This window comes from Heterodontus francisci, chromosome 8, assembly GCF_036365525.1.
Source record: "Heterodontus francisci isolate sHetFra1 chromosome 8, sHetFra1.hap1, whole genome shotgun sequence".
NCBI lineage: Eukaryota > Metazoa > Chordata > Chondrichthyes > Heterodontiformes > Heterodontidae > Heterodontus > Heterodontus francisci.
In genome coordinates this window covers 86,929,171-86,945,146 of record NC_090378.1, presented here as the reverse complement: position 1 = coordinate 86,945,146, position 15,976 = coordinate 86,929,171, and the positions used below count along the sequence as shown (strand labels likewise).

The window sequence follows — 15,976 nt, the reverse complement described above, 5'->3', positions numbered from 1 at the left end:
CAGTGGAGGTGCCAGTAGATTGGAAATAGGGCAACATGATGCCTCTATTCAAAAAAGGTGACAAAATAGGCAACTACATGGCAATCAGTCTCATTTGAATTCTTATCAAAAGAAAATTTGAGGATTAACTGATGACTATCAGCACAGATTCAGCATGAGAAGATTCTGCTTGGCCGGCTTCTTTGGCTTTGTTGAGTAAGTGCCATATTCTGTAAACTCTGCATTGAGCCCTACTATGTGTTGTGCCTAGACTTCTAAAAGGCACTTGACAAAGGTCCACATGAAGGGCTGCTAGTCAAGCTCAAAACTGAGGGGATTCAGAGAAAAACCTGGTTTTGGATAAGAAATTGGTTCAAGGGTAGAAAACACTTAGTAGAGGAGTTATTTTGGGACTGAGGGAAGTACTGGGGGAGCCGAGGGCTCCGTATTGGAATTTGTTCTAATTAACATCAATGAATTTGATTCAGAAACTTAAATGGGTCAAATATGCAGATGGTATAAAGCCAAGTGGGGAAGTAGAATCAGGGAGGCACAAAACGACAGAATGAGTTAGACAAAATATATAAGTGGGCAGAAAAATGGCCGATGAAATTTAATGCAGAAGTGTACAAGGTACTGCACGCAAGGGGGGAATATAGATAACACACATTTACCGTGAATGATGTTGAAATAGCTAAAGAGAGCTAAGGATCTTAGTAAATTTAGCATTTCACATATGAAAGAGGACAGCAGAAGATAACTGGCTCTATCAAGGCTATCCTATTCTGGCATGATGCAACCTACACGCACCTCCTACCTGTCCTCATGCAGCCATGAAATCTCCAGGGAGAGGCAATAAAAAAAGCAGAAAAAGACATTCAGCCAATTTAAAAAGAAAATCAAGACCCCTCTCCCAAAGGAGCTCAAACAAACTTCAGGATACCATGGTGACTGATTTTACTAGTCCCAGTTAATTCACCTGTTTTCTGTAACCAAAGATGTCTTCCAGTTGCAGGAACTCATCCAACTCCCTTTTGAAAGTATGAAGTGAGCTGACACTCATTGCAAACACTGGCAACTTATTGCAGAGGTCAAGGACTCTTTGTGAAAAGAAATACTTGTGACAATGTTGTAATGGAATGCATGTAAAAGTTTTGAGATTGTCTTACTTGCAGTTTGGGATGCTGAACTGCTGTAGGAAGTGATACTTCCTTTTAGAGGTTAAGGAAGAAGTCATCACAATTGGCTAAATTTTGTACTTCCTCCAGATTTTAAAAAAAAGTTTCCACTAATATTTGCTAACTTTATATAAATGAGCAAGCACATCAGAAAATAAGAGTGACCAAAGTTCATTCAGCTCACCTAGCATATTGCTTTAGATTTCCACATTTTCAGGAAACAAAATATATTTTTAAAATATTTTGAAAAGAAAGGTAATTCTTTTCCAGGAGAGTGTGAAGAAGGCAAAGGTTTACTGGGGTCTTCAACATCCATGTTCCCTGGTGGGCATTTGAGACTATCCTTACTCACACATAAACTAATTTAGTTTTTGGATTATATGGAATGTAGGCATTTGAAACTCAGCTTAACCTGAATGCTTTTTCATAGCAGAGCAAGATTAGATGCTTAAATAAAAACTCTAGAGGCTGTCTTTGGGAACCATAAAATACCAGGTGATAAAGGCAGATGTGTCTTACACAGCTTTGATGTTGAGGAAGGAGCCATAAATGATGTGTATTATTCAGACCTATCAACTTGCCTTCACGTAAAATGAAAGTTACTTAATTTGGTTTAAAAACTGAATCTGAGTGGCTATCTCAATGGCTTAGAGATAAGGATATGGTCTTTTATCCATATGGCTTTGGTCTATATTTGATGTATAATCAAATGTACTTCATTGGTTGTAAATCACTTTTTTTTTGTTTCATGGGATGTGGGTGTCATTGGCCAGGCCAAGATTTATTGCCCATCCCTAATTGCCCATGAGAAGATGGTGGTGAGCTGCCTTCTTGAACCGCTGCAGTCCATGTTGGGTAGGTACACCCACAGTGCTATTAGGAAGGGAGTTCCAGGAATTTGACCCAGCGACAGTGAAGGAATGGTGATATAGTTCCAAGTCAGGATGGTGTGTGACTTGGAGGGGAACTTGCAGGTGGTGGTGTTCCCATGCAGCTGCTGCCTTTGTAGAGGTGGTAGAGGTCGCAGGTTTGGAAGGTGCTGCCCGAGCAGCCTTGGCGTGATGCTGCAGTGCATCTTGTAGATGGTACACACTGCTGCCACTGTGTGTCGGTGGTGAAGGGGGTGAATGTTTGTTGACGGGGTGTCAATCAAGTGGCTGCTTCGTACTGGATGGTGTTGAGCTTCATGAGTGTTGTTGGAGCTGCACCAATTCAGGCAAGTGGACAGTATTCCATCATGCTCCTGAGATGTGGACAGGCTTTGGGGAGTCAGGCGATGAGTTACTCATTGCAGGATTCCTAGCCTCTGACCTGCTCTTGTAGCCATAGTATTTATATGGCTACTCCAGTTTAGTTTCTGGTCAATGGTAACCACCAGGATGTTGATAATGGGGGATTCAGCAATCATAATGTGGTTGAATGTTAAGGGGAGATGGTTAGATTCTCTCTTGTTTGAGATATTCATTGCCTGGCACTTGTGTGGTGTGAATGTTACTTGCCACTTATCAGCCCAAGCCTGGATATTGTCCAGATGTTGTTGCATTTCTACATGGACTGCTTCAGTATCTGAGGAGACGTGAATGGTGCTGAACTTTGTGCAATCATCAGAGAACATCCCCATTTCTGACCTTATGATTGAAGCAAGGTCATTGATGAAGCAGCTGAAGATGGTTGGGCCTGGGACACTACCCTGAGGAACTCCTCCAGTGATGTCCTGGAGCTGAGATGATTGACCTCCAACAACCACAACCATCTTCCTTTGCACTAGGTATGATTCCAACCAGCAGAAAGTTTTCCCCCTGATTTCCATTGATTCCAGTTTTTCTAGAGCTCCTTGTTGACATACAAATGTTCAAGGCAGTCACTCTCACCTCACCTCTTACGTCCATGTTTGATCCAAGGCTGTAATGAGGTCTGGAGCTGAATGGCCCTGGTGGAACCCAAACTGAGCGTCAGTGAGAAGGTTATTGCTAAGCAAGTACTGCTTGATAGCACTGTCAATGACACCTTCCATCACTTTACTGATCATTGAGAGTAGACTGATGGGGCGGTAATTGGCTGGGTTGGACTTGTCCTGCTTTTTGTGTCCAGGACATGTCCAACCCTGCTTGATGGTAATGGTAGAGTGGGGGATATGCCGGGCCATGAGGTTACAGATTGTGGTTGAGTACAATTCTGCTACTGTTGATATCCCACAGCCCCTCATGGATGCCCAGTTTTGCACTGCTGGATCTTTTCGAAATCTATCCCATTTTGCACGGTGTTGAGTGTCCTTAATGTGAAGACAGCACTTTGTCTCCACAAGGACTATGCAGTGGTCACTCCTACCAATACTGGCATGAGCAGGTGCATCTGCAGCAGGTAGGTTGATGAGGACGAGGTCAAGTATATTTTTCCCTCACCACCTGTCTAGCAGCTATGTCCTTTAGGAGTCAGCCAGCTCAGTCAGTAGTGGTGTTACCAAGCCACTCTTGGTGATGGACATTGAAGTCTCTCACTAAGAGTACATCCTGCATCCTTGCCACCCTCAGTGCTTCCTGTTCAACATGGAGGAGTACTGATGCATCAGCCAAGGAGTGTGGGGGTGGGGAGGGTGCAGTAGGTGGTAATCAGCAGGAGGTTTTCTTGCCCATGTTTGACCTGATGCCATGAGACTTCATGGGGTCTGGAATTGATGTTGAGGATTCCCAGGGCAACTCCCTCCTGCCTGTATACCACTGTGCCACCACCTCTACCAGGTGGGACAGGACATACCCAGGGATGGTGATGGCAGTGTCTGGGACATTGTCTGTAAGATATAATTCCATGAGTATGACCATGTCAGGCTGTTGCTTGGGATAGCTCTCCCACCTTTGGCACAAGCCCCCAGATATTAATAAGGAGGACTGCAGGGTCTGTTGTGTTGTTTAGGTTGACCCATCCAGTTTCATTTCTATTGATTTTATAGAGGTTAGATACAACTGAGTGGCTTGCTAGACCATTTCAGAGGGCATGTAATAGTCAGTCAACCACATTGCTGTGGGTCTGGAGTCACATGTGGGCCAGACAAGGACAGCAAATTTTCTTCCCTAAAGGACATTAGTGATCCAGATGGGTTTTTACAACAATCGACAATGGTTTATGGCCATCATTAGACTAGCTTTTTAATTCCAGATTTTCATTAATTCAAACCCTACCTTCTGCTGCGGTGGGATTCAAACCCATATCCCCAGAGCAATACCCTTAGTCTCTGGATTACTAGTCCAGTGGCAATACCACTACGCCGCCACCCTGAGGTTGACAACAGCACTATGTGAATGCAAGTCTTTCTTTCCTTCTTCTTGAATTTCCCTTTTAGATGAGACATTAAACCTCGGCCCTGTCTACCCTCTTCGGTGGACATAAAAGATCCTGTGGCACTATTCGAAGATGAGTGGGAGAGTTATCCCCGGTGTCCTGGCCAATATTTATCCCTCAATCAGCATCACTAAACAGATTATCAGGTCATCATTTTATTGTTAATTGTGTTGCTGTGCGTAAAATTAGCTGCTATCTTTTTGACATTACGACAGCGACTACACTTTAAGAATATTTAATTGACTATAATTTACTTTGGGACATTCTGAGGTAATTGAAGGCAATATGTAAATGCAATTCTTTGTTTTTAGTTGCTTTTTCTTTTTAGTTGCCCACCTAAATGGATTGTTTGTTGCCTGTCCATCATCTTTCGTAGATGGAAGTATGTCAAGCAACCAACCTTTTTAGTTGATAGCCGAAATGAACTGGACATGTGAAATATGAAATCAGCATATACACTGTGCAGCAGAGAGTATAACTGAAGCTGAATACTGGAAGGGTACACTCAAATAGTTATGAATAAATATGAATATGCAATAAAAGCAGGTTATGTCACATTTCTATTATTTTCATTATTCCTTGAAAAATCCAAGTGACTCCATTATAAAATCAAAACAATTTCATTTGGGATGACATTGAATATGTTTTTTGTTTTTCAGGCGATCAATCAGACAGAAGTGTTTGCCTAATTTGTGGTGACAGAGCTACAGGGTTACATTACGGAATTATTTCCTGTGAAGGGTGCAAAGGATTCTTCAAGAGAAGTATATTTAATAAGTGGATTTACAGATGCATATGGAACAAGAACTGTATCACGTCACGAAAGCAGCGTAACCAGTGCCAGTATTGCCGGCTGATGAAGTGCTTGCAAATGGGCATGAACAGGAAAGGTTGATAATGCTTATGTTGACTTCATTAAGCACACTGTTGTCTAATCTTAGCTTCCATTCTGGATGATGCTCTGGATGGAGGTAATTTTGACATTGGACAATAGAGTAAAATGGATAATATTGGACCAGTTATCTGTTATATTGGATAAAAATTGAGAGAGATAGATAACAGGCAACTGACTCAATATCGCAGGTACATGGACCAGGAACTCTCAGACAGCACTTGGCTCCCATGGAACTTCTCAACATTCTCTGAATTTTCCCTCAGATAGGCCTTAAACTGACATTAACATTCATTGGAACCGCTCAGCTAATGCCTTGTTGTTCTGGAGTGTTGAACTTTACAGAATTAGCTATCTTCTCATGTTTAATTTAATCATGGGTTCTTCTTTCTTTTCTGCACAGCATGTTGCAAAAATTATCTGAGCTGATAGCCAAAAAACAGTGAGGAGGTAGCTCATCGACAACTTAAACTAACTCAGTGGAAATCTCTTACTTTGGCAACTGAAATACTGTACATACATCTGAATTTACATTTAAATAAGCAGATAAGTTAAACTGGACTGGGAGAAGCACATAGTGAAACTTGTGTGAAATACCTAATAAAATGGTGTCTTACTCAGTTGTTTTGCAGAAGGCTTTCTGGTCACTGTGCTCACTTGTTTTTTCTTCCTTATTTGTCTTTCAACTGTTTTATTTTGATTCTTCTCTGTGGAAGCTTCCCCTTCACCCTCACAACACAATTTCTCACCTTCCCAACTAAATTGCAAAGCCCGTTAACTGCACTCACACACATCTATCAAACTCTGACAACTGGCTCCAGTACAAGCAGGAGAAATGAGTGAATCTCAGACCTGAGCTGAACTGCTGTTAATACTGCACTCATGATTTACCTTTACAGGCTATGATGTATTACTCTGATCGCAATTTCCCATCAAGAACTGGAGTCCTTGTTTCTGCGAGCAAATTAATCTTTCAAGTATAAAAAAAAAAGTTTGGGTTAGTCTGAAATGTCTAAACTTCAAGCTCCACATCTGTTCATTGTAAGTTTTGGTTGTCGATACGATGTGTACCTCTCAATCTACAAACATAGGCCCTAATCATCAAGGACAGCTGATCGAACTGAGGAATCCTGTTGCCCTGTTTATCGCCCAGTGAAGATTCAAATATCCAAATATTTTAATTTGTGTTGCTCCATTTGTGTCATTTCTTGTTTCATATTATTGTGCTTCTGATTTGTTTGAAGCAGTATCATCAATTCAAATGCAAAAAAAGGCCCCAGTGGAGAAAAGAAGGGCTGAAATTAGCCATGTTGCTTTTTTTTTTGCATTAGGTGTGTTGTGTAAATACATGTCATTGTAGCTGAATGCTTAATAGCTTTTGTGCTAAGAGTTTTGGCACTGCTTTTGAAAAATCTTTTCTGACAATGTCAGAACTGTGGGTGTCACAATGGGAATCCCTCTTTATTTGCTTTCTGGATGAAAAAGAAGAGCAGTAGAGGGATAAAAGCAGAAAGTGCTGGAATACTCAGCTGATGAAAGGTCACAGGCCTGAAAAGTTAACTCTGCTTCTCTCTCCACAGATGCTGCCAGACCTGCTGAGTATTTCCAGCAGTTTCTGTTTTTATTTCAGATTCCAGCATCTGCAGTATTTTGCTTTTATGAAAACAATAGAGGGATGTCAAGCAGGTAAGTTTGCACCAGGAGAGGACTTCCATCACCAGACATTCCACTCCCTTCCCCATACACAGACTGAGACAGGCTTACATTGATTTTTTTGAGCAACTCTGTCCTCATCGATTAAGATTCATCAGGGGCAGAGGATTGAATTTTATTCTGCCCTTGGAGATGGGAATGAGGCGGGGGAAGCACACAAAATGGTGTAGGGTGGCATTGGGCGGCATGCCTGGCATCATCTTGCACCCATGCCATTTTGTCCACGGTGGGGAAGTTGGAGGACGGCCCTCCTCCACCCCACCAAGGCCAATTGAGTCACTTAAGTGGACAATTAAGGGCCACGTAAGGGCAACCTCCCACTTCCACTCCCATTTAACTAATATCAGAGCGGCCTCCCGCCGCATAAAGACACTGCCAGGTGAAACCTGGCGGCCTCCATGTAGGCTCGTGGGGGCAATCAGTGGCCACCCCCGCCACAGGTCCCCCCTGCATCCCCTCACCGGCGCCTGCCTGACTGGCCCCGGTGACCCCAACCCCACTTCCTTGGATCCTGGGGTCTCCTCCATGTTCACTAGTGCAGGCCTCCTGCTATCCCCAGCAGTGACAACCGCTCCAAGTGGCACTGCTGGTTCTGCTGAGCTGCTGGCCCTCTGATTGGCTGGCAGCTCTGGCGGTGGGAGTTTGTCCCTTAAAAGCACAGTGTCCCTGATGAATGGCAGTTAATTGGCCGCCCAGCGTGGAATTTGGCCAGGGGTCCAACAGAGGGCTAAGGCAGGGTGCCCCACCTGCCCCCCTCCACCTTCCAACCTACTGCCAGGACCCCTGTCGCCAAGATAAAATCCAGCCCAATGTGTCAGACGTACAGGGCGTGCTGGACTCGGAACTTTAACCAATGTTCACCGTGGGCACCGCACCGCCCCGCCACCGACCTCCACAGTCACTTTACCACCCGTTACCCACCCCCCTCCCCCCCCCCCCCGACCTTTATTGCCTCAGGCTCATCCCAGGTTACCACTGAAGGAACCAACAAAATCAGCCAATCTGGAGTGCTCACATGTATGGTTTTGCATTTTTTGCCAGTGCTAGTGATTTCTTCACTCTCACTGTGGTCAACTGACAACCGCATGAGAGCTCACTGCACTTCTTTTCATTAGCAGGATCCCCCAATGTCCAGGAGGTCATTGATGGTATCCATGTGAATCTGTGTTCTCCTACACACAATAGTTGTGTATTCATGAATGGGAAATACTTGCCCATCATCAGTGTGGAGCTCGTATGTTGTCCAACTGAGCACCTGCTATCCTGGTAGCTACCGTATAGCCATTAATTTAAGGTAATTCGCTGTATCTCCATTATTTGACCAAGCCTACTGTCTGAAGCCCTCGTTCATGACTCTTTCGACATCATCCATGTCCAGCTGCCAAGCACAAATGCAATGTAATGCATTCAGCTATCCCAGGTATCATTGAACTCAAACATAAGTATATTCGGCAGTGCTTCAATTCCCTAAAAAGCCCAGGGGTCATCCTCCAAAGCAGCTCAGCCAAATTCCAGTGGATTCCTGACTCCTTGGATGAACTCTCACAGCCAGGTCCCATTTGGACATGAGAGTAAGCTAGAATTATTAAAATGACATTGACAACAATATTTTGCATTAATATAGTGGCTTTAATACAGTAAAATGTCCCAAAGCACTTCACAGAAACATTATCATACAAAATGTTGACACTGAGCCACAGAATGAGATATCAGGACAGGTGACCAAAAGCTTGGTCAACGAGGTAGGTTTGAAGTCCTAAAGGAGAGTGAGGCAGAGAGACAGAGAGATCTCAGGCGGGACTTCCAGAACCATTGTAAGTTTGGCCTGGGCCATCCTTCTTTCAATCTGGCAGTAGCAAAACCTGCCACAGCTGTCTCCTGCTAGTCCATACTTGGAAAAGAAAAGCAACCAAACTGATCGCTGAAGCACTGTATTACTAAACAATACTGCGTTGTAAATTAGGTTGGTTGCAGCCTAGACAATTTCTAACTTGGATTGTTTGCAGATCAACTGAATTCTCCCTTCTTCTACACATAACTGTTTAAAATCCAAATCAGATGTTGTTTAGCAATTCCAAACTGCTTCTGTGCAAACCTTACATTCCCCAGATTGAGAGGAGTTGATAGTGGAGGGTTAAATTGAGGAGATTACTGCCACCCAGAGGCAGTGAGCCAATAACCATCTTGCTTTCAGATCACATTAGGTTTACAACTTGGGATGAGCATACCACGACTCCACGGGTCACTGCAGTTCATTGCAAGAAAAACAGTACAGCTGAGAGTGTTGGCCAAATTAAAGGGAATGTTCAGATCTGATCAATTACTCGGCATCCTAACAAAGCCCACTTGTGATCGGTGATGTACATTGAGAGAAGTTGGAAATGAGCACATTTTCAGGTCCTCGCCCGGAATCTGTGTCAACCAAAAAAAGGGCACTGGTTTGTCTTTGATTAAAAATAAATCTGTTACTGAATCAAAATGCAAACTGTAATGAAAATGCATTTACCAACACAAGGGATATTAGCAGCTGGAATCTAAACAGCAAATTAAAAACTGACAGCAGTCAGGGGGACCTGTGAGTTGTTCTGCCAAACTTGTTTTGCAAATCACGTACAAGAAAGTTGGTTGTAACTGTCAGATAGAGGCTGGATTAACAAGTACCAGACACTGTAGTTGTTAGCTACATAAATTCAGAGGGAGGAGGATTTTTTTTTATGCAGCTTATTCCTGATTAATGTAGCTTTGCAAAGGTTTAATGAAGGTTTTTTTTTAATAAATAGTAAACTGGCAGCAAAGCATCTTCGTGTTGAAACCATCGAATTAATGGCGCTAGTTTAAAACTTAGCAAAGTTCTGACTTTTAATATCACTCCTGGTGTTTGGTAAAGGGGCACTGAGTGGAGATCCCACATGTTTCAATAGGGAGGGTCAGTTAGAGGACTAGCCAGTATATCGTGCATTCAGTGGTGACTGCCTCAAGGGTATCATTGTCAGATTCTGTTTGGCCAGGGTGTCACCTGTCAGTTGTTTTGGCAGGTCAGTCATTTTTTTTAGCAGACTGAGCATTTTTTTAAACTGTCAGCAGGTTTTTGTTCCAAATTTTTGGTGTGGTTTTTTTTGGGTGATTTGACATCATTTTAGCTGTTCCCATGACTACAAAATTACAACAGTCCCAAAAAATTAATCCCAGCATCCAAGCTAAATGCTGGCAAATGAGCAGGAGCCACAGCAAAGAGAGAAATTGGATTGAGATAAATGTACCCCATATATAGTAATTAAATGTCAAGCCGCATAATTGTTGAAATAATTTGCCTTTAATGTAATTTTGGAAAAAGTTTTCTTTCTCCCCTAAGCCACTGCATTTGTCCAGGTTTTGCTCTTGACAGAAGTTTGCAACCTCATGGTGGGGAATCCATCATGACCTGGGGAGGAGGGAGAGCCAGAGGAGAAAGAAATTCTATCATAAAGAAGGCAAAGTAAATGCTTTTAAACAGATAAACATTGAGAGGGTTAATGTACTCTTGTGGTCTTGTTCTCTTGGCAACGTGGATTGAGCCCACACAAACATCAGCCACAGGCCCAAATCAATGCCTTTAAAATTTCTGTGGGGTTTGATAAGTTCTGTCCTTTGGGACCAATTTCATACTTTAAGCATCTTTAGTTCTTGAAAAATTATGAGCTGTTCTCAAATGTATCTCGACGATAGCCATGACTAAGCACAGCTTTGTGTTTAAGAAACTTGTTCATAGATTCTGCCGTGACACTGTTGTAATGCAAAACATTTGTGAACTGCAGACCTTTCCAGAGACTCACTCTAAGCCAAAAGTGTCCATTGCTATGCATCTCCACTGCAGGAGCTGGCATTTTGTTCTGGAGAAATGAGCCTGACTAATCAAAGTTGTTACCTGTTCTATTACATCCTAGGCCTTAAACTGTGGGATTCCCTCGCTGAACCTCTCCGCCTTGCTACCTCTCTCTCCTCCTTTAAAAAGCTCCTTAAAACCTACCTCTTTGATCAAGCTTTTGGTCACCTGACCCAATATCTCCTTATGTGGCTAGTTGTCAAATTTTGTTTGGTATTTGCTTCTGTGAAGTGCCTTGGGATGGTTTACCAAGCTAAAGGGGCTATATAAATGTGAGTTTTTGTTGTAAAATGGCCCAGTTAATAGTGAGTCCCAGTTGGTTGGTTGAATGGAATGCATCATCTATGAAGAAACCTGAGCTTTTTTTTGCCTACTGCAGAATATTAATTATGACATGTAAGTTGTCAGATTTAATGAGAGGAAGGAACAGGAAGAAAAACAAGCAGGCAAAAAAAAAACGACCAGTGCTCAGACCTGAATCCCCCTCCCCATGTTTCTGAAAGACCAAACCTAGTCATTAGAGAAAGTTCTAAACCAAAAGTCATTGAGCAGGCAGTGGTTTACCCTTTCGCTGTGTACGTATTTAATTTTCTGTTTGTAGTGTCTATTAATATTGATATTATTTGTAATTAGCATTACATCAAGAACTTCATTTAAAGTATTCAGATTAAGAAATATTTATTAATCACTAAATTAAATTACACCATCATTCCCCCAGCATGATTCATATCTGCTGTCAGTTGCCAGGGGTACTGGTCATGTGGGCAGCATTGCAATGTACAATGCTGAGGTTCCTCCATGTTGATATAGTGTGTTCTCACATACATGGTCATCACTGCAACCATCTCTGGGTGATTTAATGACTAAACTATCACCTCATTCCAGTTGAGTGTAGCATTTATCAATGTGAAAGGCAGATCATAAATGGCACAGGATTTTGTCAAATGTGCACAGGAACATACAGCTTTTATAGCCAACAATTCAATGCAGTGTTATCAAACAAACCAAAAACATTGGGATATAAATTGGTCTTGGGTGATAATCACAAAAAAGCTGGTAATGAACTGGTACCTGTTTCACACCCTGCATGATATTCTTTTCTATTTGCTTCAATAAAAAAAATCGGGTGGGGTTAAAAGCAGGCTGTCCATTCACTATCGCCCCCGAGGAATTTATATCTCTTTCTTTCCACATCAGCATCTTTTCAACGACAACAGGTTTTATTTACACATAGGTAAAGGAACACACTAATGGGTTAAGCATGAAAGTGATAAAAATTCTAATTGAAATTGAAGAAGTGTTAATCTGTGAAAAGGTTTCGAACATTCTTTGGAGGGAGTTAATTAAGAACACAATACTTCTAATTACTCCATGACCTCTTGTGGTGCTGCTTATGCTCAGCAGCAGGATAATGCTGTTTTATCGGGAAAGGAGCTTTATGCCATGAATGAACAATAAATTATTCTGCTATTGAAGTGCAACTTTGTGTAATTTAGTTTCTCTTTGATGCACAAGGTCTAATTACTGTGCTTTCCTGGGTCAGTTGGAAGCTTATTGTTCCTGTGCAGTACCTCAATTCAACTACAATTCAGATTTCATTGATCATCTCCATTTCCATTAGCTCCTCCTCCTTTGACCCTATTTTCCTCTCCCCTCTTCCATCTGTTTCTCCCTCTTCTTCCTCTCGCTCTCTTTCCAGGAATTTTGGGAGCATAACATTTAAATAACAGCTAATTGCAGCTGATCTGTGAGATAGACTTTGGAGAAGGAAAGGTGCATTGGAAGACTGAAAGGTAGGTATCATGGTAAGTACACGTCTACAATTAAAAATAATGCAAAAGTATGATTGAGAAAATCAAGACACAGGAACTAAGTGGAATGGGGGGAACTGTTTATATATATTGTCGACAGATAAGTATTTATAAAGATGGATAAACACAGTCAAAACTATGACAAACAAGCAGTGGGGCTCTCATTTGCAATTGTAAATATCTCAAACGCCTTTTCTGAAACGATGGGTGTAGAACCTAGAAGGCTTACAGTCAGATTTGCAGCAGAGAATAAGCGTCACTAGGCAGTCCACACCAGCCTGCTGCTACTGTTCCATCCTCAATAACATTTTTTAGGAAGACTTGTCCAAAAGAGCTCAAAGAAGAGGAGCAATTTTATATGTATTGCATCAGACCTAATGTCCTCCATGTAAGCTATACATTGGGTGCACACGTACATAAAAAAAGAACTTTGTTAGAACTCTGTTTTACCACACGGAGAAGATGAGTTTGATTGAGGGAAAGTCCTTTCAACACTGATTAAGAGGAGTGTGGGACAGTCAACAGGATGTGGGTAGGGAGTGGGCCTGTTTATTCATGATGTTTTTCCCTGACTGGTTAGGGCTGCAATCATTCTCCGATCTGAATACAAAATGGCTCACAGTCCTGCTGGGCACAAGGAAACCTCAAAGCAGTACTCTGTGACAAATCGAAAGTTATATAAATAGTGGATCAATTTTGGGCTTTCAGGCTTTCTTCATCTAGGATTGAACTGTGTATCCTGGGGGTGTTCCCTCACTGTGTGTTCCCACAAGATCTGGAAACTCAAACTGTGGGAATGCAAAACAGAGAAACATTGAGACGTGGTTTTCCAACATGCAACTGGAAATAGTTGCAACTGCAGCTGATTCAGTCAGTACAAGAGGAGAAAAGGAAGCTGCCTGCTAACATTTGTAACTGAATCATTTGGAACGTGATTAAATCCTTTACCTTGTATTAGTGCAACAGACTTGATTTTAACCCCCAAAGGATATCGGGTGGTCGGGCATGTAGCAAGTCAGGGTTTGTGGTTCAGGGTATTTTAATTCCTAGGCAAAACAGGTGCCGTTCTTTATATGGGCTTGTAAATGAAAGAGCTGGTGTGTGTTAAATAATCAAACCTTGATTTATAATCAAGCAGACAAAATCATTTCACTTAGAACATCCCCATGCTTCTGGAGTTGGAACGATCACTTAACACCAGTATGGTTTCTGGACCAGGATCTGCTAGCCTATTCATTAAGTGGCTTTTGTCAGTTCTCAACCAGTCAAAGTGGGAGGAGTCGATTAAAGGAGACTGTGATGTGATTTTGGGAGGTTCTTTTTATATTGGTACAGGGTGGGTGGAGGACTTGTTAAATGCTACAGATTGAAAGACAGACTTATAATTAAAAGCTTCACCTGAGAGAATTGCAATTATACATAACAAGAACAAAATTATTGTGACGATAACAAAGTAAAGGAGTTATACTGATCTTGTTAGGCCGATGTAAAAAGAACTCGATAATAAGGAAACCAGCATATTAACTGAGGATTCTGCTTATATCAAGTTATACTTGAACTTTTTAGTATAATTATGTAATGCAGAAATGTACAAATAACCATGTAGTCAGAGTGAGAGAAATGTATTAAAAGTAGCAGACGGTATTGAGCATTTTGATTCGTAAGGGTTTGCTCAGACAGGAATACTGAGCACAGAACTTAATGGGTTTGAGTTCACAATCATCATACATGGTTGTAAGAATCATTTTTTAAGTGCATGCTTAAGTATTATTACATGTACTGTATGCTTAATAAATCTACCTATGCTGGACTGCAACATCTCAAGTAGTCCATTATCAATCGTAGGGAATCTCTGTCACGTCAGTTGCTGGTGATTGATTATGATGCAGCAGGTGACTGAGTGTCGATGGCTCTAGTTTTCCCAGTGTTTCCCAGAATTATACCAGAGCTTAAAGGGTTAAATTATGACGACAAGTTACATAAACTTGGCTTGTGTTCCCTTGAGTATAGAAGGTTGAGGGATGATCTAATCAAGACATTTAAAATGATAAAAGGATTTATTGAGGTAGAGAGGAACTATTTCCTCTGCTGGGAGAAATATAGAACAAAAGAACTCAATCTTAAAATTAGACCCAGGCCTTTCAGTAGCAAAACCAGGAAGCACATTTTCACATAAAGGGTAGTGGAAATTTGAAACACTCTCCCACAAGAGGCCATGAATGCAGGGACAATTGGAGCTTTCAATTGAGAAAGGTAGATTTTTATTAGGTAAAAGATATCGGGGAGTATGGGGAAAAAAAGGCAGGAAAATGGAGTTGAGGTGCATATTAGCCATGATCTGACTAGAGAAGCAGGTTCATGGGTTGAATGGCCTATTCCTTGTTCTAATATTCCTTTGTTCTCTCATTTACATGGAGTGCTCACAAACTGGCAATGCATCCTACAGCCATTATAATTCATGGCACAAAATCAGACAGGCCAAAAAAATGGGCAAAGATCCAGTAGCACAGATCTGTACCTGATTTTCTGAACAGTTGGGCTGAAATTTTCCTGAGAGCACAGGAATCCAACATTGGGATCATTTCCAGGTCTCAGCCCTGCTCCAGGCGGTTGTGCGACATCCAGCTGAATTTCACGGGAGGGGACCAATTAGTGGGTCACCTCCACAATTGCTGTCCAATTAGGGATGATGGGCACATTCAAGAGGTGGGATCTAGACAGGGCAGAACCCATTTCCAGAAACAGCCTCAATTACAACCACTTCAGCAGCAAAATTTCCCTGCTATCTTAGTGATCCAGACTCACCCAAACTCCGAAAACCTTCTTGCTTTCAGCACTCACACTCCGAGAGCTCTGCTTCCACAATGGCAACTCTCTGGCAATGCATGATCTCCTGTTTGCTGACTTACCCTTTTATACAGAGGATTTAATGTCTGCCACTTTGGACAAGGGCTTCCCACTGTGCAACCACCTCATCTGCTTGGGCGAGGTTCTGACACACCATGGGGCCCGTGCGCCTCTGACAAAATTGTATTCTGAGTCAAAATATCTCTCTGTTGCCTGCTTGATTGCCCTAATGTCCTGCCCACCACTTCCAGATGGGTGGCCCTCATCCTCAAAAAGCCGCCTCTGGGAAAAAAACGCACAGAGGCGGCAAGATGCTGGACAATTGGCATGCTGTCCTCTTATGTGAAATTGCCAGCAT

General features: G+C 42.1%; 1 protein-coding gene across 11 annotated transcripts in view; it reads left to right on the top strand.

Annotated features, from left to right (window-relative positions):
* LOC137372999 (nuclear receptor subfamily 6 group A member 1-like) overlaps positions 1-15,976 on the top strand; it is a 399,911-nt gene that overhangs the window by 243,989 nt on the left and 139,946 nt on the right. For 8 of the 11 annotated variants that reach the window (XM_068037622.1, XM_068037619.1, XM_068037618.1 and 5 more), the window contains one exon: positions 5,153-5,383. In XM_068037622.1, coding sequence (XP_067893723.1) covers positions 5,153-5,383 — 231 coding nt within the window. Of the gene's footprint in view, positions 1-5,152; positions 5,991-15,976 lie in introns of those variants that run through there. The other 3 variants (XR_010975551.1, XR_010975545.1, XR_010975541.1) reach the window with 1 other exon arrangement.